The sequence below is a fragment of the Helianthus annuus genome, chromosome 7, assembly GCF_002127325.2.
Source record: "Helianthus annuus cultivar XRQ/B chromosome 7, HanXRQr2.0-SUNRISE, whole genome shotgun sequence".
Classification (NCBI taxonomy): domain Eukaryota; kingdom Viridiplantae; phylum Streptophyta; class Magnoliopsida; order Asterales; family Asteraceae; genus Helianthus; species Helianthus annuus.
In genome coordinates, this window is record NC_035439.2 from 147,179,101 (window position 1) to 147,202,257 (window position 23,157).

The window sequence follows — 23,157 nt, forward strand, 5'->3', positions numbered from 1 at the left end:
TTTCAGTTGGCAAGCGTCGAAAATTTTTCGGTGTTTTGCAAATAGAAATTGATCCGTAACTCGTCTGACAGAACCGTTTGCGCCGTTAGATTCGTGTGATTTTTAGGAAAAAAAAAAAATCCCGAATTCGGTTTTTGACATTATATATCATTGGATTCGTCTTTTCGAGACGATTCTAAAGGTATAATTTGGTAAAAACAATTTTCAGAAAAATTTTGTACGGTTTTATCAGTACGGTTACGGTAAAACGTGTTTAAAGATGATTAAAGTGGACAATGTCGAGAAGTGGCCAAAGCTTACAAATGTTAACGAATATGCTGTCTGGAAGGAGGAGTTTGAGTTGGTTGTGAAGAGCGAAGATACCAGAATGTGGTATTGTATTATAGATGGATACATGGCTCCTACACGTCGTGTTGAAGGAAGGACAAAAGTGATTTCTTATGACAAGATGGATGAATCTGAGAAACTGATGGTTGATGCTGAGAAGAAAGCTTTAGCAGTGATAAAGATGTCCCTGCCTGAGGGAATTAAACATACCATCAAGCACTATGGGACTTCTTATGATCTGTGGGAAGCTTTACGAAAACGTTATCAGAATTCATCAAGACAGAGTGTAGGAGATCGTGCGTTAGATGAAGAAGCAGTTACTGTGAAAGAAGAGAAGAAGAAAGCTCTTGAACAGAAGGCTGAGAAGAAGGCTGCAGAAGTTTCAAAATGCATGAATGGGGTGAATGAACTTACAACAGAGGTGAAGGTAACACCCGAACCTGTAAGTCATACGTGTCATAATTGCACTGAACTACAGGGTGAAGTTGACAGACTATCGGAGCAAAACAACATTCTGTTAGCTGATTTGGAAAACCGAAAAGAGTTAAATGTTCTTTTGATTAAAAGAGAGTCAAACTGTTTAGAAAAACTAAAATCAAATGAACAGGAAATTAGCAGTTTAACAAGCAAAGTCAATGAACTGTTACAGGTCATTGATTTGGCTCGTGAAACTGTGAAAGAAAAGACTAACGAGCTTTCAGAAAAGTGCACAGAATTGGCTGATGCACAAGCCAAAATTGTAGAACTTCAGGAGAAGTTACATAATTTTGGGAATTCTTCGTTAGTCAGAACTCAAATTCAAAAAGGTTTAAAAAGGAGTAATGATAAAACAGGGGTGGGGTTTACTAAAGCTTCACCTTCTGAAAATGAAGACTACTCATTTTTGCCAACTGAAGATGAGCTAACTGATTTTGTAACCACTGCACATGTAGTGGATCCGATAGCTGTGGACTTGCCAAGTAGTCCAGTTTCTTTGAAAGAATCTGTTGGGTCTAACAGTACACCTCATAAAGTGGATGAGGATACTAAAGACAAAAAGGCCAACACATTTAAAAAGGGATCAAACAAAAAGAAAATTTACAAGAAAAGATCCTGTTTTAAATGTCACAACAAAGGGCACGTGGCGAGTTGTTGTCCTTTGAAGAAAGATAAGCAAAAAGTTGATGTGGTGAAAGAAGGGAATCAGGTTGGGTCAAGCAATAATGTAAAATCAAGTTGTCAGACAAAGAAACCTGAATTTCAATCTAAACCTTCAACTTCGAAAAGATTTGATAGACCAAGAAGTATTTCTCCACAATTTAGTCATTATAATGGTAAATCAAATCGATTTCAAAGTCAAGATAAAAATTTCGGATATCAAAATCGATACCAGACTTCTTGTAATCAAAATTTTCAAAGAAGAAATGAACATAGGAGTTTTTGTAACTCAAATGTTCAACAACATCCAAAATTTTTCAAGAATTCATGGTATGATAATGGTAGAAGTAGGTTTCAAAATCAAAATTTCCAAAGGTCAAATTGTCCAAACACACATAGGAACCCTCAGGACCAAAGGCCTAGTGGAAATCAAAATCAAATTCCAACAGGTCAGAGATCCAAGACTCCAGTTAGGAGTAATGGATATTGGATGGATGTTCCAGTTGTTGGTGAATTTGGACGACCCAAGACCATTAAGGCTTGGGTCCCCCAATCTAACTAATTTCTTAAGTTAGTGTGTGCAGGAGCTGCTAAGGAGGAGTATCAACTTATGTTGATATTGGCTGCTTCAGGCACATGAAAAGGGGTGTGAGATTGTTGATATATTTTTTTTAAAATGATTTAAATTGAAGTTCAAAGTGCTAAGTCGACACTGAGGATAACCTGGCAGATCTTTATACTAAAGCATTTGACAGGGCTCGCTTTGAACACTTAGTCGAACTCAACGGGATGAGGAATCCTGAATAACTGGTTTTTCATAAGAATTTTTGTAAATAGTTTACTGCTTTTCTTAAAAATCAAAAATAAAAAAAATTGAAAAATCAAAAACATAAAAAAAAAATTAGAAAATCAAAAATGAGTTATCACTGTGTGAAAAGGAGAAATGATAGTACATCAGCAAGTTAGACTGTCACACTAAACATAAAATTAAATTGCTTAAGTGTGATAGCAGCTTCATTACCAGTAGGCAAAAAGCATGAAATAATCAACTTACCAATGTGACATAAACTTAAATGAACTGAATATGAGTGGGGAACACATCAGTGGTGTATGGTTTAATGACCTTAATTCTTGCATTGATAGATTGCCAAAATCTGAAGTTTTGGGTCTTTATACTGTTGTTTCAACTAGGGATATCTTGGCTGTCTGCCTGTTAGAACTAAAATTGTACATGACCCTAGAAAAGATAGTCACTTGGAATTAGCTCATTTCTATTTGAATGTCTGTATATTTCCCGATACACACAATTTTGATCTGATTCTGAAATCTTCTCTGAAAAAAGTCGTGTACCTCCTCTGCTGCATCCAGATATATGCTGACCTGGAGGTGCTAGGCAACGACAGCTTCTGCTGCATCCAGATACATGCTGACCTAGCTGTTCGTTGTCGCGCTATAGATCTAATACACCCGAAAGAGGCCCTCAAGTGCCCAAAAGAAACCCAATAAACCTATATCAAACTGAGAAAATCTCATTTGATCTGTATATTATACCATCTCTACTAAGATCTATTCTTTTCTCTTCTCAACCTATTCCCAGTTAAGATTTCAGAACTCTGGATTGGACTTGTGAAATATGTGGTAGGGAAGATACTTGCATGATAGAGTGTGCTGTTTTTATTTCCAGGATTTGATTAATATTTATTTGGGTGTTCATTGTTAAGCAATTAAAACATGATAAAACAGTTTATATGCAGAACTAGTCACAGTCAGAATATCTTAAAGGATGAATTCAGTATACTCACCTACTACGATGAATCTTTGTGCATACCTTGATCGTGGGGGTATATCCTTTTGTGGGACACGCTAATATATCAGTAATTAAAATTACCTTAACGTATCATATGGTAATGGTACTTGAAATGTTCATGCATTTTGTTTAAGAGGACAAACATACTGGTAATCGTCTTGAACTGCTTTTCACGAAAAATTAAATAAAGAATTATGTGATTGTGTGAAACAGTTTGATTGTGCTGATATGATCTTCTTACCAGTGATTCTCACAAAAATAGAGTGTTTATTGCTTTTGTTATTTACTTGCTTTCAGAAAATATAAAAATCCAAAAATAGTGTTTTTTTCTGTTTAAAATTCTTAACGTACGGAAAACTGTTATTCTTGGAGGAATTGTTACTGATAGGGGGAGACCGTGTTAGTAAGTGAGTTCAAATTTTAACTTCTGCAGGTTCTTGTGTGTTGAGCAAAATGTTTTGCGTGTTGATGACTTTAAAAAAGCTTAATCTGTCATACAGTTTAACTAATCTCGTGAAAAATAATAATTTATTTAACTTATGTTGAAAAATTCTTATGGTTTCTCGAGATGTTTGTTTTATAGTATACAGATTGAAGCAGTTTGTTGCTGAGAAGTTGCTGTGAAGTGTGAAGATGAGAGTTGAATGGATGCATGGTAGAACCTCCTTTCTATATTACAGACAAGATTGAAGAGTGTGAAGATTGCTGTGAAAATGCTAAACTGGAGTTTACTCAAATGCTAACGTGTTTGAAGATTTGGTGATTGGATGCATCAGCTTAGGGGGAGTCTGTTGCTGACAGAAGCTATTGAAGCTGAAGCTATCCAAAGACCAAAGACAGTGCAAGACTACTTGAAGATTGCAAGAAGACCGAAGACAAAGTTTTGACTCAAGACAAAGTTTTTATGAAGCTATTGTCAAGGGGGAGTTTGTTGGTGCATGTTTGTGACAACAGCTTGGATTTGGTCTTTGGATATCTTGTAATTAGTTAAACGATAAACAGTTAGCGGGTTTAGCTTTGTAATAGTTAGTTGTAATGTTTGGGCTAACTAAACCCAAAGGATTGGGTGTTGGGGGGCGAATTGGGCCTGTCCAATTCGCAGCCCAGGAGTCTTTAACCTAGCCCAGTTGTGAACCTTGTGTTATATAAACAAGGTTAGACATTAGGGTTAAGGTTAATCAGCCAAAACAGTGTTTGTGAGAGGATTTTCGTGAGAGTTCTAGCAATTTCGTGTAAGGGTTAGAGCTTGGACGAATTAGGGTTTGATTGATTGTAATACGTTTTGTTTGATAATCAATAGAAACCCGGTTGAAAGTGATTTGCTGTTCTACACGTTTTCTGCTACAATCTGATCTAGAGGATTCCGCACTCTAGGTTAGATAGACGATTCTGTGAAAGATCCATACATCAAGGGGACCTACAATTGGTATCAGAGCGAGTGTAGATCAAGGAGTGAGTGTAGATCAAGGAGTGAGTATACCTGAAGAGTGAAGTGTAAGTGCAGTTCCTGCCGGGTAACTGTCGCTTATCAGTTCTGGTCAACCAAAGCAGAAGTCCAAGTTAAAGTCAACCATAACGAAGAATTCAAGACCAAATGAAGACCTGCATTGATCAAGGAGGAGTTGTTAATGCACTTTGGGTGAAAAGTGCATGGCTTCCAATTGTTAGGGTCTTTATTGTACAAGTGCCCAAACTTAGTCCAAGGTTTGGAAAGAGTTTATGTTTGGAAAGAGTTTATGCTTGGAAAGAGTTTATGATTGGAAAGAGTTTATGCTTGGAAAGAGTTTATGATTGGAAAGAGTTTATGCTTGGAAAGAGTTTATGCTTGGAAAGAGTTTATGCTTGGAAAGAGTTTATGATTGGAAATAGTTTATGATTGGAAAGAGTTTATGTTTAGAAAGAGTTTTTGTTTAGTCAGAGTTTGTATAGACTAGTTTTGTCTGAGTTTTGGTGGAGAATTGGTTGGTCCGAGGTTTAGTCCCTAGCCTATATATATGTGTGTATTGTGTAGATTAGGGCAACGAATTCAGAGAGAGCTTAGTGCTCCTCTCCCAACTTGATTCTCCTGGTGTACACATTTCTAGAGAGAGAGAGACTATGTGTTAGTGAGAGAAAGCTTGGTTTAGATCTCAGTGATCTAAACCAGCTTGTAGATGATGTATACTCTTTTGGTATGTAATATGTGATGACTGATTCGTTAATAAAGAGATTCATCTTCTACATATTTCTATTTTGTTCATATTTTGTTCTTCATGTCTTGAATCAAGTGCAATGTTTGATGTTCGTCATCGATCCGGTTCTTTAACAGTGGTATCAGAGCATGGTTACCGATTCGGAATGGTCTAACCGCCATCCGAATCACCATTGCTCTTGATTTGATGTTTGTTTCCGCCAAACATCTTGAAGACTTGAAGATTTTGTAGAAAAGTTGAAGAAAATGAAGCTGTTCGTGGTTGTTTTGTTCTCCAAGTTGTTGCAGATATGAGGTTTGATCCAAAAAATTGCTCTGTCCGAGTTTTTCTTAGTGTTAAACTTGTCTGAGTTTTAAAACTCTGTGTTTGTTGTTTCCGGGGTTTTGGTGAACTAGTGTGAAGTCACACTAGGGAGATAGTCCGGAGACTTATTTCTGAGCTTAATTCCGAGTTTTTAAACTCTTTCTTGGTCCAAGTTTAAAACACTTTCTTAGTTGTCTGAGTTTTAAACTCTTTCTTGGTCCAAGTTTAAAACTCTTTCTTAGTTGTCTGAGTTTTAAACTCTTTCTTGGTCCAAGTTTAAAACTCTTTCTTAGTTGTCCAAGTTTTAAACTCTTTATTGGTCCAAGTTTAAAACTCTTTCTTAGTTGTCCGAGTTTTAAACTCTTTCTTGGTCCAAGTTTAAAACTCTTTCCTGTTTGATAGTTGTCCAAGTTTAAATTTCTTTCTTGGTCCGAGTATAAGGTATTTTGGTCCGAGTTTCTTCTTAGTTTATCTCTGAGTTTTCAATACCAACTTTCAGGTCCGAGTTTTAGCAGGTCCGGATTTTAGTAATCAGTTTAGAAGGTCCGGGTTTTGCTTGGATTTTTTCCGAGTTTTTTAATGATAGTGGATATATTCCGAGTTTGTAATCTTCTATTTTACACCTGTTTCGAGTTTTCTCTGCATGTAAAGGGTCCAATTTACTTGGTATTTGTCCGAGTAACTTTACTTGTTCCGAGTTTTCTCTGCATGCAAACAGGTCCGAGTCTTGAATGTTATGAATTTTAATCAGTTCCGAGATTCGGTTCAATTCCAAGTTTCTTTAACCGTATCCGAGTTTTGGTCAAGTTTAGTTCCGAGTTCTGTAAATCCATTCAGGTCCGAGTTTTTGGTCCAAATTCAGGTCCGGGTTTTAGTAACCATTCAGGTCCAAGTTTTTGGTCGATTTGAGATCCGAGTTTTGGTAAAATTCGGTTCCGAGTTATTCAAAACCAACTTTCGAAACCAATTTTGTTTGTTTCGAATTCCTTTGTACTCTAAATACTGCTCAGATGATCTGATCCGAGGTTTCAAGAGCTTTCGGGTTTTACGAGTTCCGAATTTTCTAGAATTCCGGGTTACCTGGGGTACCGGATTTATAGCTAAATTCAGAAGTTTGTGTTGTTCGGAAGTTTCGAGTTGTGCATGTTCCGAGTTTTTCTAGTTATTCCGGGTTACCTGGGGTACCGGATAACCAACTAAGAGTCAGAATTATGTGTAGTTTGGAAACTTGAAGTCGGTTTCGGATTATCGAAAAGTTTTATGGTACTTATGTTGTCCGGAACAAGTGAGGAGGTGAAGAGAATACGACTTGCTTAGATTTTTGTATTGTTTACAAAGAAAAAGGGGGAGTAAAAATTTTGAAATTCCTGTTTTCTTTGTAAATCAAAAGCTCGTGGTGCTACATCGAAACAAGCTCTTGTTTACTATCTTTGAGATTAACTTAGTGTTAATCTTACCGATGGGGAAGTGTTTTTAACATGAAGCAAGTTAGAGCTAGTGTATGATTGAGTTTTGTCAAGTTTGTTCGAGGTTCAATCAAGTGTTGACGTGATGAAGCAAATTGTTCATTTGGCAACTAGTTGAAGGTCAAGCCTTTATTGTATGCCAGTTAGAGTAGAGAAGATTAGTCTTCTTGGTACCTCTTCCAAGTTGGTGACTGATCGGATTCTCGAAATAGGGGTTCTTACATTGAGGGGGAGATGAGAGACGAAAGTCAACGGGTAATTGGTGGATTTGTGAAGATACGGGATTGGATCTTGAAGATTCGAGATGAAATGATTTCAGACACTCGGTTGAAGACTCTGATCAAGAAAGTGGATGTACTTTTACAAAGTTAGTTTGTTATTAACTTATCGAACTGAGCTTCATGTCTTTGTGAAGTTTGAAGTGTTCAAGATTGGGCATTGGAAATCCAATGTTTCTTTCTGCTACCGGTTAGGTTTGAAGATTAATGTATCGAGCGATATTCCTACATGTGGTTGTAGGTCGGTTCGCGTTAATTTGATTCGGGAGTAGTTTGAGGGGGAGGATCTACAGTGTTTGATGTTGGATTCTTCGGGTTTCTCAAAGCGGCCTTAAGTGATCGTCAGCAAGTCTTTAATTAGAAGGGTTGAAGATCGTTGTGCTCTACCTAAAAGATCAAGTCTCAGCCAAAGTTGAAAGCTGACATGATATCTTCAGTTAAAGGGGAGTCTCTAAGTGCAGTATCTGGTGATTGAAGATTAACGATGCCACACAGAACTGATGCAACAGTTAAGGGGGAGACTGTAAGTGCAGTTCCTGCCGGGTAACTGTCGCTTATCAGTTCTGGTCAACCAAAGCAGAAGTCCAAGTTAAAGTCAACCATAACGAAGAATTCAAGACCAAATGAAGACCTGCATTGATCAAGGGGGAGTTGTTAATGCACTTTGGGTGAAAAGTGCATGGCTTCCAATTGTTAGGGTCTTTATTGTACAAGTGCCCAAACTTAGTCCAAGGTTTGGAAAGAGTTTATGTTTGGAAAGAGTTTATGCTTGGAAAGAGTTTATGATTGGAAAGAGTTTATGCTTGGAAAGAGTTTATGATTGGAAAGAGTTTATGCTTGGAAAGAGTTTATGCTTGGAAAGAGTTTATGCTTGGAAAGAGTTTATGATTGGAAAGAGTTTATGATTGGAAAGAGTTTATGTTTAGAAAGAGTTTTTGTTTAGTCAGAGTTTGTATAGACTAGTTTTGTCTGAGTTTTGGTGGAGAATTGGTTGGTCCGAGGTTTAGTCCCTAGCCTATATATATGTGTGTATTGTGTAGATTAGGGCAACGAATTCAGAGAGAGCTTAGTGCTCCTCTCCCAACTTGATTCTCCTGGTGTACACATTTCTAGAGAGAGAAACTATGTGTTAGTGAGAGAAAGCTTGGTTTAGATCTCAGTGATCTAAACCAGCTTGTAGATGATGTATACTCTTTTGGTATGTAATATGTGATGACTGATTCGTTAATAAAGAGATTCATCTTCTACATATTTCTATTTTGTTCATATTTTGTTCTTCATGTCTTGAATCAAGTGCAATGTTTGATGTTCGTCATCGATCCGGTTCTTTAACAGCCCTAACAAGAATAAGAATCTTTGAATGAAAAAAATTCTTTTGAGGTCAAACTGTAATTTTTGGAAGTTTGAAATCTATATTATTATATGTAAACTTTTCACACCAGACTGATGTATATCTCATGACTATGATAAAAGATCAATCCTTTAGTCAAAAGTTACCAGAAAAGATTCATAGATATAGCGAAATTGATATATGAAAAGTGATGGGTTTGACTTTGCCCTTAAAAGTCAAACTGCACTCAGATTTATTTAAGAGCAGAGATGAGAGAAACCTCTTCGATGCAGAACAGAGAAGCAGCGCTGATGAAGGTAGCGGGGACCAAAATCCAGTGGCAATCATCCCGGAGAATTATCGGAAGGGTCACCACCGATCATCTAGGAAGGGTCACCTTCTCCAATCATCTCCCTGTTCTGACTCTCACTCTCTCTGAATCTCTCTCTCAACTGTTTCTCACTCTAGATTTTTCTGTAAATATAAAGTGTGAAAGTGTGTGTGAAAGTTTTCTTATAGAAGAAGAAAATGAAAGAGGGAGTGGAAGAAAGAGGGAAAGAAAGACCAGAGAGATGAGATGGAGGGTGATTGGTGAAGAAAGAGAAATAGAGACAGTGTTTTTTGTTTTTTAACTATAAGGGTATTTTGGTCATTTAACAATACTTAACCAAAAAATTCTAACAGTGTCAGAAATTTGGACTCAAATGGTTAAAGAAAATGCTTATGGGGACTCAGATCATTAAACTTTTTGCTTTTGAACTCAAGTAGTTAAAACCCATAAAACACATAGACTCAAAAAGTAATTTACGCAAAACTTTTTGACTTTAGAACGTTAAAATAACCAGAATGTTCTTCTTTTAAAAAAGGGGAAATGGACTGTATCACCCTTAACTATCCAAAATTGGCCGATAGCACGCCCAACTTTAAAGTTGGCTCCCACCACTCCCTACTGGTCAAGTTGGTGTCACTATCACCCCTTCGTTAAAAAAACACTAACTGAGTTAGTATTTGAAGCCTATGTGGCATTTAAATGATGACTTGGAATCACACGTGGACAGGAACCTCAATAAATACCCCCTTTCCCTCTCTAATCAGTTGCATTTCCAACTTACCCAGTTCAGTTCACGTCGATGATGGCGATCAAACCCTAGTTCCTTGATAATCGACGATTGCAGCCAACATTCAGACTCTCAAGAGGTAAGATTTATGTTAGGGTTGATTGCATTGTGATTTTACACACTGATTTAAGTTATGGAGCGTATAGATGTTATGCTTTGGTACGGTGGTTGTCTTGATTTCTCTTTTGATCTACCTCAGTATATTGATGGTAATTCTAAGTTAATCCAAATGGATTTTGATCATATCGCATACTTTGAGCTAGTTGATTATGTAATGGAAACCAACGAGTATGAAAATAGGGATTTTTATATGTATGGGATGGATGCGGATAATGGTGATTTTAAACTGTTTCGTGATGATAAAGATGTGTTGGAACTTGCAATTAAGGCTAAAAATTGGAGTGAACCGTTCATTGAAGTGTTTGTTCAACATAGGCCAATTATGTCTGAACATAAGGCCCACCACTGTTCCCAACCCAGTAAACCAGAGGCCCAGCCCAGTTGCCAGTCCAGTACCCAGCCCATTAAACCTAAGTCTAGTTCCCAGCCCATTAAACGACAAGCCCAACCCAAAAAACTAGTACCCAAGCCCAGAAAAAAAGTAGTACACGTGAAAGTGGGTAGGGCATCTGGTAAATGTTTTACAACTCCTGAAGTCCCTAGATCTGGAAGTACATCAGCTGTTAAACAGGTAGTTGAAGAACCAGTACATGAGGCTTCATGGGCATTTGATATAGATAAGGAAACAAATCTTAAAGAGGTTGAGAAAGAATCAGTAAAAGAGGAAGAAGTCTTTGGTAAACATAGTGATAAAGAAGCTGTGTTAGATCAGGACAGTGAGGACAGTGAAGATAGTGATTACAATGAAGAGTCCAGTTGTGATGATGATGAGGATTGTTATTCTGATGAGGAAGATGTTTTGGAAGAATTGGTTGGCTTAGATTCAGACACAGAAGATTTTGAATGGAAACAATCACAAGAGGCAATTAAACAAGCTACCAAGGATGAAGAAGCAGCCACTAAGAAGATACTTGAAGAGTGTATCAAAGAAAATGAAGAAGAAGGTAATTTGCATGAAACTCATGATGCAGGTTGTGCACATGTAGAGGGATACAGTAGTTACGAAGAATCAGATGGTGATATTGCCACACCAGGTGATAGTGAAGAAGATGATGTTCGAGGTAAAAAGTTTAGGGAAACTGCTCCTAGTGTAAGTGCACAAACTAACTGGAAGAAGTTTGTTTGGAAAGTTGGGACAAGGTTTGCTTCAAGGGATGCCTTTAAGGAGGCAGTTAGAAGATATGCTGTGGCTAATGGCAGGAATCTTTTCATAGCAAAGAGCGATAGCAAACAACAAGGTCGTTTAGTAATCAAGTGTGTAGCAGGGTGTCCTTTCTATCTATTTTGTTCAATGCACACAGGGAAAGAGTGTTACATGATTAAAAGTGTGAAAAACCATCACACTTGCCAAAGAAACATGATAAAGAACAGGCAACTAACTGCTAAGTTTATAGGTGATGAGTTCCTACCTTTATTTAAGGCCAAACCATGTAGAAAATGGGATTTAAGAGGATATCCTTGTAAACATGTATGTGCTGTTGCTGGTTTTTTACATAAGAATGCTGAAGACTATGTTGATGTGTGTTATCACAAAGATACATACATGAAGGCTTATGAGTTCTCAATACCTCCATTGCCTAGTGAAAGGTATTGGACCAAGATCAACCAGCCAATGGATCCACCACCAATCAAATCTGCTCCTGGTAGGCCCAAGAAGAATAGGAAGAGGGATCCTCATGAAGATCCAAAAAGGCCTGGGAGACTTGCTATTGCAGTTGCACTTTGCTTCATATTTGGCCAACTATGCACCTACTAACAGTTTGACTTCAACAAGGGTCAAACTTGGGCCATTTTGGCTTCATATGCAGTTTGTAACAGTTTGACTGCAAACAGTTTGTTTCAGTCACTTGCAAGTATGGTCAACATGTACATTAAGTTAGATGTCCAGTTGAGTCAAAGTAACAAAACACTTCATTTCATTATCAATAAACACTAAATACACAAATACAACAATATGACAATTGCAATTACAAAGGTTAGCAAATATGGTGTCTTCGACTTCGTCTTTGTGTCAAATCTCATTGCTTTCAACTTCATGTTCTCTTCTACTAACAACATATTGTGTAATTCAAGGTTCTTTATCTTCAGCTCTTTAAACGTCACTTGAGTTGAGGTGCCGTATGAACGTTCAACGAACATCTTATCAACATCTTCTTTCCAGAGGAAGAATTTGCAATCCCCTCTCTACAAAACACAACAACTATAAGTAAATTGCAATGGATTATCTCCTAAACACCAAATTGATATGCAATTTGAACTTACAGGCCAGTGAGAACAGCCGTAAAATTCTTGACCATGTCGTTCACTTTTACGACCAGCTACTCGAAGAACAGCAACAACATCGTGATGACAGTACAAGTTGCCTTCCAAATCGACCTTGAATACTTTAGGTTTTCGAATTAAAGCAGATGTAGAAGAAGACGACATCTTGACTGAGTGTTTCAATGGCCAATTGGGGCTAGATCGGCTATGGGGAGGAGGTATTAGGGCAAGAACGGCGATGACCCAGTATCTGCAATTGATCTTCGTCACCAATTTGATGGGGGAGAAGATGACTTTGTTTAGGAATTAGGGTTAAATGCTTACTGATGTTAAACAGATGATATATCAAGTTCCTGTCCACGTGTGATTCCAAGTCATCATTTAAATGCCACATAGGCTTCAAATACTAACTCAGTTAGTGTTTTTTTAACGAAGGGGTGATAGTGACACCAACTTGACCAGTAGGGAGTGGTGGGAGCCAACTTTAAAGTTGGGCGTGCTATCGGCCAATTTTGCATAGTTTAGGGTGATACAGTCCATTTCCCCTTTAAAAAATCTCAGGTTCGAATCCCTTTCAGTAACTTTATTTACTTTTCTTTTCTTTTTTCATCTTCAACTCAAACCCTAGCTCTTCTCCGACGTCGTTTACAGATCTCCGTCTACTAATTTCTCATATTCTTTCATCATTCAGTATCGAAATCTATCCTGTCATATTATTCAATTTTACAGCCGAAATTCACCCCCAAACCACCAGTTCAGAGGAGACGAACTCTTGTGTTGTCTAAAAGGTACGTTTTCTACTTCCAATTTGAGTGTTTGTAGTAGATCTGTATTTGTGATTTTCGTTTTGTGCAGTGACAGTAGTGATGATTTTCTTGTTTCTGACTATAATTTGAGATGAATTATCACACGTCTCAAAACTTGCGTCCCTGAATACGTACAGTTTAGGTGAACCGGGCGGTTCACGGTTTTACTGTTCGGTTTTATAAAAAAAAAAAAGTTAATTTTTAAAAGAGCAGAATTTTGAACACGTGATACGATTATCACTTTCCTCTTTAAAAATGACCTGTAAGAAGATATATGAAGTTGATACATGTTAAAGTATGGTGACAGCCATTGGATCAGCTTGTTCTGTTATCTTTTAGCTAAAATTTTTATATTTGACCCGTTTTGAGATAAAAACTCCGAAAGTACACTTTTCGTCCTTTATGTAAAACTCATTACACCCTAGGTCCTTTAACACTAACCAGGTTTGTTTTTAACGTTAAATTAGATCACATGCCTTCCACATGAGGGTAGTATTGTCTTTTTTTCTTATTATTTTAGAAAACGTTTAAAGAAAATAATATATAATTACAACTGGTCACCACCACATCATTTCCGGCTACCACCGCCATCAATTCCGGCCACCTGAAACCTATCTAAACCCATCTCCCGACTAAAAGAAACGCACATGTAACCCAAAAAATTTAGCCTGAACCTAGCCATGAAACGACATGAACTGATATGAAACGGCATGAACTGATTTGACGATTTGCGGATAAACGGAACAACAGAGGCTGCGGATATGATTATACAAAAAAATGATGTAATGTCGTTTTCGTCTAATTAGAACAACAGAGGCTGCAGATATGAAACAACATGAACTGATTTGACGATTTGCGGATAAACGGAGCCCTAGATCCGTGAGAGAAACGAATTGAAATGATTTTGCTCTCGTTGAAAGAGGTGGTGAGGTGCGTTGTTGCAGATCTTCGATTGTTGCAGATCTTCGTTGTCGCAGATCTTCATCTGACGCATCTCACCATTTGAGAAACGAATTAAATTAGATCACATGCCTTCAAATGTTACATAACCATTTGAGTGGGAATTTTTTGATGCAACCTGATTTTGTTAGGATTGTTTTATGTACATTAGTTTGATTTATCTATATGTTATATGGACCTGTCTTGAACTTTGAGTATGCAAATTTATAAAGTGTACATCACTTTTTATTGGCACGATGATATATGATTATTAGATAAAGGAGCAGCGGGAAGCTGGTTTAACAATTACAAAGAAAGACATAACAAAACAACCCTACGAGAACCGAACAGAAACACAAAAATAAACATAAGCTTTATGAAAAGAAGACTGTAGGGGAACTACACAATAATACTTATGGTCACTTGGAAAACATATCACAATAATACTTATGCATAACATCATAAACCTTATACCTTGATCAATTTCCTCAAGAGACGGAAATATGTGATTCTCCAGGATCTGTTGAGCATTAATGAAACCACAATGCCCCAAAACCCAATAATAAATCCAAGCGCTATGCTAATAATCAACACCCAATCTACTTTGTGTGATCCACCGTCTTCTTTTTGGTCGCTTGTTGTATCAGGTTTGTGAACATGTACACAATCATTAGTTAGTGGAGCTCCACAAAGTTTGTTTCCAATGAAACTGGACTCATTGAAGCTTTGAATTTGTGTACCTGTTGGAACTCTTCCTGTCAAATTGTTGTAGGACACGTTAAAGCTACTCAAGAAATTCAACCCTGACAAACTCATAGGAAGTTCCCCAGAAAGATAGTTTACTGATAAATCAAAAGACTCAAGTGATTTCATGTCTCCTATCTTATTCGGGATCTGTCCTGTCAATTGATTTCTTGATAAATTCAATGATTTTAACTTGTGGAGGGCCGTAAGCTCACTAGGGATCTGCCCAGAAAAATTGTTGCTTGAAAGGTCCAAAAGCGTGACTAGTCCTAGAAAAGATGCGTAAGTGCCTTCTCGTCCCTTCATCACCAATAATTCATAAACAGTAAAAGTAGCTTTGCCAAAACTGAATGAAAATTGAACCTCTAAATTAGTTTCTTTGCCCGAAATCACACTAAAGTTGTTGAAGCATCTAGGAATATTTCCTGAGAGGTTATTATGAGAGAGATCCAACATTTGAACATGTGAAAGATAACATAGCTGGTTAGGAGTATTTCCGTAAAAATTGTTGAATCTAAGATTGAGAATTTTCAACATAGTGAGTTTCATTCCAATCCATGGTGGAATGATTCCTGCAAGATTATTTTTTTCAAGTTCAAGGATCTTTAAGTATGACAGATTCATTAGGGAAGAAGGTAAGCTTCCTGAAATCATGTTCCCACTCATGGCCAATAATTGCAACAAAGGTACAGAGCCCAATGTTCTTGGAATCTCACCAGACAAATTATTACTATCCAAGTATAAGACTTTCAAGCTCGACCACTTCTCCCAACACTCCGGAATAACACCCGACAACTGATTATATCCCAAATCAACCAACTCGGTCGTGTTCACCCCATTGGAACAAACCAAATTATGTAATGATCCAACAAAATAGTTATCTGATAGGTCCAAAATTTTTAAAGCCGAACCGTTTGTGAGAGAAGGTAATTTCCCCCCAAAGTTATTAAAACTTAAGTCGAGCGTATGAAGTGTAGGATGGATAGACAATAAATTTCCAGTGAAAGAGTTTTTATAAAGATCTAGTGTTTGTAATCTAAAGAGACGCCAAATTTCAGGTGGAATTCCGCCTTGTAGAATGTTATCGTGAAGGGAGAGGAGGGTTAGCATAGACAATGAACCAATTCCATCCGGGATCTTGCCGACCAGATTATTATTACCCAAGCTAAGGACTTGGAGGTTGGAGCAATTTTTTATGGTGGCCGGAATATTTCCAGTGAAAGAGTTGTTATAAAGATATAGTTCTTGTAATCTAAAGAGACGCCCGATTTCAAGTGGAATTCCGCCATGTAGAATGTTATCGTTGAGGGCGAGGAAGCTTAGCATGGAAAATGAACCGATCCAATCGGGGATCTTGCCGACCAGATTATTGTTACCCAAGTTAAGGACTTGGAGGTTTGAGCAATTCATTATGGTGGCTGGAATGTTTCCCGTGAAAGAGTTGTTACGAAGACGTAGCTGTCGTAATCTAAAGAGACGACCAATTTCAGGTGGAATTTGACTAGAAAATGAGTTGTTAAAAAGCCGAATGACCCTGATAAAGCTTAGATTTCCGATGGAGGGAGACAACGTACCAATCAAGCCTCCATGTAAGAGGTTCAAGTGGGTGACTCTTTGGTGGCGAGGGCTGCATGTAACACCTTGCCATTGGCAGAAATCAGTGCTGGAATGGTTCCATGAGGTCAAGAGACCTTGTGGGTCACCTTTAATCATGGATTTAATAGCAAGCAATGCTAGACGATCAACGTTGGTGCCGTTCAGTGCTGGTGCCTTGTGAATTGGTGTGGAAAATGCTGCAAGGTGCATGAGGATGGCTAAGAGAAATGATCGCAAGAAAAGCAACCATTTGGCACTCATATTTGGTAGTTGATTATGTGGTATTATTCTAACCTTTTTGCGACTATATATACGAACATCTTTTGTGTTTTTTATTCGTTCTTTTTCTTCATGATAAATTGATAATAAAATAACTAACATATAAGTGGATGTAGTTGGCTTCACAATTTCCATGTGTCTCACGCGATAAAGGTAACAACCAAAGACTTGTTGACTTGGCTTTTTTTCCTGGTGAATAGTGTGTCTACACCTGTTCACCTGACTTTCATTGCACATAGTTTATAAAGATGTCTAGAGCATTCACATCTATTCCACCGTATTCCTAAATAAAATTACTATCTTTTCTCAATCATTTCAGTTAAATAATATTTCTTTTATATCTTTATCATTACATTTACTCTCTCATTCACTCACAACCACTTTAAAAAAATATTAAAAAATTATGATGCATAGTGTTCCCAACTTTTGTTAAAATAAGTAGCGGTGTTCAAGGTTTGATTTTAACGGTTTTTAAGTTATATCGTGAATCAAACCGTTAGTAATGATTTTTAATTATCAAAAACAGAAACTAAACCGTTGAGACCTAAAATCTGATCAAACCGAAAAGTCACTAACATTGAAAAATGAAAAATGAAAAATGAAAAATAAATGGAACACTATATAAAAAATTATATATAATATATAGATACAATGAAAAATAAAATTACTAAACAATGTATAATTTGATTTTCCTTACCCTCTCAATTTCAGGAATTAGAAAACTAATCTAAGAGTTAGCGATAATAAAAAGGTAAAATAGGTGTGCAATCGGGATTTAGTTATTAAACCAAGATATCTTAATAACTAGAAGTACTAATTTATTCTAAAGTTTTCAATCAAGATAAAGGGAGAGGATCAAATAAGAAGATTGGTTTAGGTAAAGTGTAGGAAACAATAATAGGACGTGTGACAAATAACAAAAAACATAGGAAGGGGCATTTTATTCAATCTTAGCTCATCTTCTGTCTCTCTTTCTCTGTATATTCAAAACCCATGGTCTTCAAAAATCCATTGTCTTCAACCTTTTGTTTACTTTCTCTCTCTATAATCACTACATTATATTGCGATTTTCTTCATCCATCAATGATTTAAACACTAAATCAACGTGTTCTTCAACTTTTTTTGAAGAAACCTAGTTCAATTTCACATAATTTTCTCATTTTTTCCTCGTGTTTTTAAGCGAATCAATCAATTCATTTGATCGTTAGTGTTTAGCATTCAAATTTCGCCAATCTTGAAGAAATCCTAAGAAATCGACTTCAATCTGTGTAAGAAATCTGGAGAATTTCATCAATCATTGCGTTTTACGATCTGGGTTTTTGAATTGCGTTTCATGTTCTGGGATTTCGAATTACGTTTGACGATGTGGGTTTTTACCTTTGTGAATTGCGTTTACAATCTGGGTTTTCGAATTGCGTTTTATGATCTGGGTTATACCACTTTGAATTGTGTTTTACGACATGGGTTCAACAATTGCGTTTTACGATATGAGGTTTTATCATTGTGAATTGCGTTTGACGGCCTGAGTTTTAATATTGCGTTTTATGATCTGGGTTTTATTATTGTGAATTGTGTTTTACGATCTGGGTTTTACCATTGTGAATTGCGTTTTACGACCTGGGTTTTGAATTGCGTTTTATGATCTGGGTTTTACTATTGTGAATTGCGTTTTACGATCTGGGTGATCCAATTAGCAATAGTCATTTTAAAGATAAAAACGCTTTTTTTATAGTGCAATTTTTATAAAAACGTCATATGAAAGAGTTATTAACGTATTTTTCTATTAATTTCCCACTATATATACTTGTATATTTGTTTTTAATAAATATTTTCGGTATTATTTTTATTAAATATGAATAAGAAATACGTGGATGGAATTGGCTTAACTATTTTCATGCCTTCGCCTTCTAACATAAAGATAAGGTGATAAGGAATACCAAAGTAAAGTATATGACAATATATTAAAATCATTCGACGACTAAAAATATGAGATTGAACCCAAGATGGCGTTAAAGACTATTGGGCGAGGGGAGGAAATCACACCGTGCGCTGATGTGTCGCGGGTTAACGACATGGAATACCACGCCGAAGGTGGCGTGATCACGGTGTGGCTGGATATTCGTGTCAACTTCCATGCGTGGATCTGATTTCAACTGCGTTAATCTGCAACGGTCACATATTTAAATTAAATCATTAAATTTTTAATATAAATAACACTCCAAATAAATCTCTTTGAACACATGTTAACTGTTTCATTTATTCAAGCACAACTTATTTTTATTAAATGGACACCCTAAATTTGCTCTTTTCATCATCGGAAAATATAATCTGGGTGTTACTTGATACAGTTACAGTGTTAGTAGAATACTAGAAGATGATGCGAAAGCTAGGTGAGTCGAATAGGATGACCCACTTTGAATATTGATCGTGAGGAGAGCCACAATATCAGAGAATATTCGTTCATTTAATAGAAAACATTTAATTATTTGTCTATATGAAGGTGATAATAAATATGTGGATGGAATTGGCTTCACTATTTCCATGCCATCTAACATACGATGAAGAAGGTGATAAGAGCATTCACATTGGAGGCTCCGTCTCACGTTAAACTCTTTATCTCTATCTCTATCTCTATCTCTACTCACAAACACTTATTTATTACTTTTTTTTTCTTTTTCCTACGCACTCACAATAAGAATATAGAGAGTTGATATGGGCCTCTAAATAAAGAGGTTGTACTTTGCTTTCTATAAGTCTTTTTCTATTATAGAGATTCTAATATTACAGTGTTTTCGTTGTTTTCTCTAATTTTTACTCTATATTATATAAAATTCATGAATAGTCTCCAATGTGAATGTTCAAAGAAATACCAAACTAGATGACAATAAATCAAAATCATTTGAAGACTAAAAACATGAGTTTGAACCCAAGAAGGTGTAAGTGCAGTTTCCAGTAGTCACTACTGAAGATTATCGATGCCAGACAGAACTGATAGCAACAGTTAAGGGGGAGTATGTAAGTGCAGCTCTTGCTGGTAACTGTGCTTTATCAGTTCTGTTCAACAAAGTCAAAGGCCAAGTCAAAGTTATTGACTAAATTCGGACATGTATGTGTTTCAAGGGGTCCGAATTTGTGATTTTGTTTTGTCAGAACTTATAACTTATGGTTTGACAAATTCGGACAATATAAGGGTTTAGGGGTCCGAATTTGTGGCTTGAGTTTTGTCAGAACTTATGAGATTGTCCAAATTTATGTATATTCAGACTAGACTTTGCCCTAGCTTATATATGTGTTGTATAGGGTGGATTAGGGCTTCTTAGTGACCATCAATGTACAAGGTAAAATCTCTGTGAAAAGGTTTGTGCAACTCTCACAAAACCCAAGTAATTCCTCAACAGTGTGTGCACATTTTAGAGAGAGAGAGACTGTGTGTTAGTGAGAGAAAACTAGGTTTAGATCTTAGTACTCTTTCGGTTTATGTAATCTGTGATGAGTGATTCAATAATAAAGGGTTTCATCTTCTATATCTTTCTATTTATTGGTTTCATGTCATGAATCAAATGCGATGTTGATGTTCGTCATCGATCCAGTGCTTTCATAAAAGGCGTTAAAGACTTATTCATATTGGCTTTTCTTTGGAACAGGGTCAAGCTGTAGGTCCCTTTTTCACGGAGGATTACGAACCTAAACCTTGTTATACAAACCTACTAGCGAGTGCGGAATCCAAGCTAGCAAGCAAACCGAGTTAGTAGCAAGTAGAGAAACAAACACACAAGTTCACCGATTAACACAACTTGTATTAATGCAATGAGGGTTCGGTTACAAGCTCAACGTTTACAGAAATGTTCTATAAACTCTCTAAGTGTGTGTGTGAGTTTTGGACAGAATGCTCTCAAAGCTATCTCTCGGAGGTGTGTGTTCTATCTGTCTGTCCTCTAAAACTCAACACTGCATGGGTATATATATACCCAGCCTAGCATGCCTGATCGAAGGATCTGATAGATGGTCCGAAGGATCATCTATCGAAGACCAAGTATTCGAAAGATCATCAAGGACCTCGAAAGATTACCTTTCGAGGTCTATGATTCGAACCATATCTTTCGATGAGGTCGAAGGATCCACATTATCCTTCGACCTCTTATCCTTCGACACAGAACATCTTTCAACTGTTGACTAAGTCAAACCAGGAGGACGGTTGACTTTGTCAACTTACAGGACTGACAAGGACATCGTTTACATACAGACCGAATACAGACAAAGTACAGACACAAGTGCACCAACAAACTCCCCCTTGGCTGTAGCTTTGTCTTTATCTTCTATGGTTGTAGACCCGTCTTGAACTTCGACGGTCTTTGGTCTTCGAGTTATCAAAACTCTGATGTCCTTTCAAGTCTTCAATGTCGGAGGATCTTCAAAGTCTTCACGTCTTGAAAGCAGAGAGTGTATCAACAAACTACCCGTATCATGTAGGAAGTGTGTTGACAAACTCCCCCTTAACATAAGCTCCCCCTTGAGTTATGCTCGTGAAAAGACTTTATCTTTATGAAGTGAGATCCTTGTGGTGTTGATGATGGCCAACGGCAACTCGATCATTTTCATCACTTGAGCGCCTTCTCGTCGTGTCTTCATTCCAGAGCTTGTCATCGACCATGTTCTCCTAGCCTTTAGAATCTGCACATGCAAGAAATCTAAATGCGGAATGAGAACAACTGCTTGGAATATAGTATAAACAAATGACACACGAATGACCATGTCACAAACAAACACCGTCCAACAGTTTGAAAGTTTAATAAATTTGCCAATTTTAGCCTTTTAACTTTCAAACATGCAAATTTCGACCGTTTATGAAGATTTAGTCAGTTCGGTTTTCAGTCAGGTTTCAGGTAACGAAGACTTGAGCTCCAACATCGTACGATCGAAAATACAGCAGAAATAAAATCTTTTTGGCTTTTATAAAGTTTATATTAAAACACTCCTAAAATCTTTTTGGTATTTTTGAAAGTAAAAGACAACAATTTAAAATCCTTTGAGTGTTATCAAACGACATCACCGCTAATGTCGTGCTGATATGCACCAAACGACGAAACTGTTTAAAAGAAATAATAAAAGTTAAGCAGTAAATAAATAAATATATACAAACATTCTTTTTGTGAGTTTCGAGGGTAAGAGAATCATATCAGTGTACGGTCATGCCAAAACACTCTTGTTGTTCAGTTAGTTAACATTAAGATAAGCATCCTATAACAATTATCGGTATTGTTGTCCACTTAAGCTCAACTTATCAGATGTAATCATGGCGAGGGGATACGTTAAGGTATGATTTATACTTACCGACCGGTGTTCATCCACATCACGACACATTCCTGTATCAAGGTATGCACGAGAGTTCATCTTACCGGTGAGTATACCGATTATCATCTGTTTGACCGTATAAATTGTGAGATACTCACTTATTTTGATTTGAAAACAAGTCCTATGTGATATAATCACTTATTGATGAGGAACTTGATTTTCGTATGCATGAGGGCACAGGTGCAAGTCCGTGAACAGGTCAGTACTTCCGTACAGCAGAGAGACGAACTTGACACCCGGAAAAATGTGATATTTTATCACTTATTTGATTTGGACATGTGATTGTTTATCACTTATTGAGGTCGAATGCAGTATGTAATATGTACACGTATGTATAGTATCATGGAAGATCTAGACTTGCGTCCCCGTTATTTTTCGGTAAAAGATACAACCATGATACCCAGATGATAAGCAGCATAAAGACCGAATATCTCAGAACCTCGGCAATCTATCAAACGAAATTTCGGTACTAAGACCATATGCCAATGAATGGTTCCCACCTGGTCTTCAGTCGATTAAGATTTATATCACCCTGCACACTTTAAAATGATTGTGAGCCTACCAATACATCTTATATAGAGCTGCTTATCGTTTTTCATTTAATGTTTAAAGAGGTATGGATAGACCACTGATGTACTATCATTTTCTCTTTTGCTTGCCAGGAAACTCATTTTTGTTTTTCTATTGTTTTTGTGTTTTTGAAAATTTTTCGATGTTTTTGGATTTTCAGATTTTTGGATTTACTCCCCCTAAAATCAATAAACTAAGACAAATTTAAAACACAAAGGTATTTACAAAAATGATTTTCCGATGTTGGTTTTACTCTTGCTTGACCTTAATGCCGTTTACCAATAATAAAAAGTCAAATCTTGATTTGTCAAAAGCTTTGGTAAATAAGTCGGCACGTTGGTCATCGGTGTGGACCTTAACAACATCGATTAGCCTTTTCTTAAAGCAATCACGTATGAAGTGATATTTGATTTCGATGTGTTTGGTCTTTGAATGCTGCACAGGGTTTCTAGTGATATCTAAAGCAGCAGAATTATCAACGTAAATAGGAGTAGTTAGGAATTCAAAACCGTAGTCCCGCATTTGTTGTTG

The 23,157-nt window shown here is 36.8% G+C and overlaps 2 protein-coding genes across 2 annotated transcripts; both read right to left on the reverse strand.

Moving 5' to 3' along the window:
- Window positions 1–12,010: 12,010 nt before the first annotated feature.
- On the reverse strand, window positions 12,011–12,542 carry LOC110869174. Its single transcript, XM_022118466.2, has 2 exons — window positions 12,341–12,542; window positions 12,011–12,262 (listed from the first exon to the last, which is right to left on the reverse strand). Exons 1-2 carry the CDS (start codon window positions 12,503–12,505, stop codon window positions 12,011–12,013), a joined length of 417 nt encoding a protein of 138 aa, XP_021974158.1. The 5' UTR covers window positions 12,506–12,542.
- Window positions 12,543–14,553: 2,011 nt separating this feature from the next.
- On the reverse strand, window positions 14,554–16,686 carry LOC110867218 (LRR receptor-like serine/threonine-protein kinase FLS2). Its single transcript, XM_022116346.1, has one exon. It carries the CDS (start codon window positions 16,684–16,686, stop codon window positions 14,554–14,556), a length of 2,133 nt encoding a protein of 710 aa, XP_021972038.1.
- Between the last annotated feature and the right edge of the window lie 6,471 nt (window positions 16,687–23,157).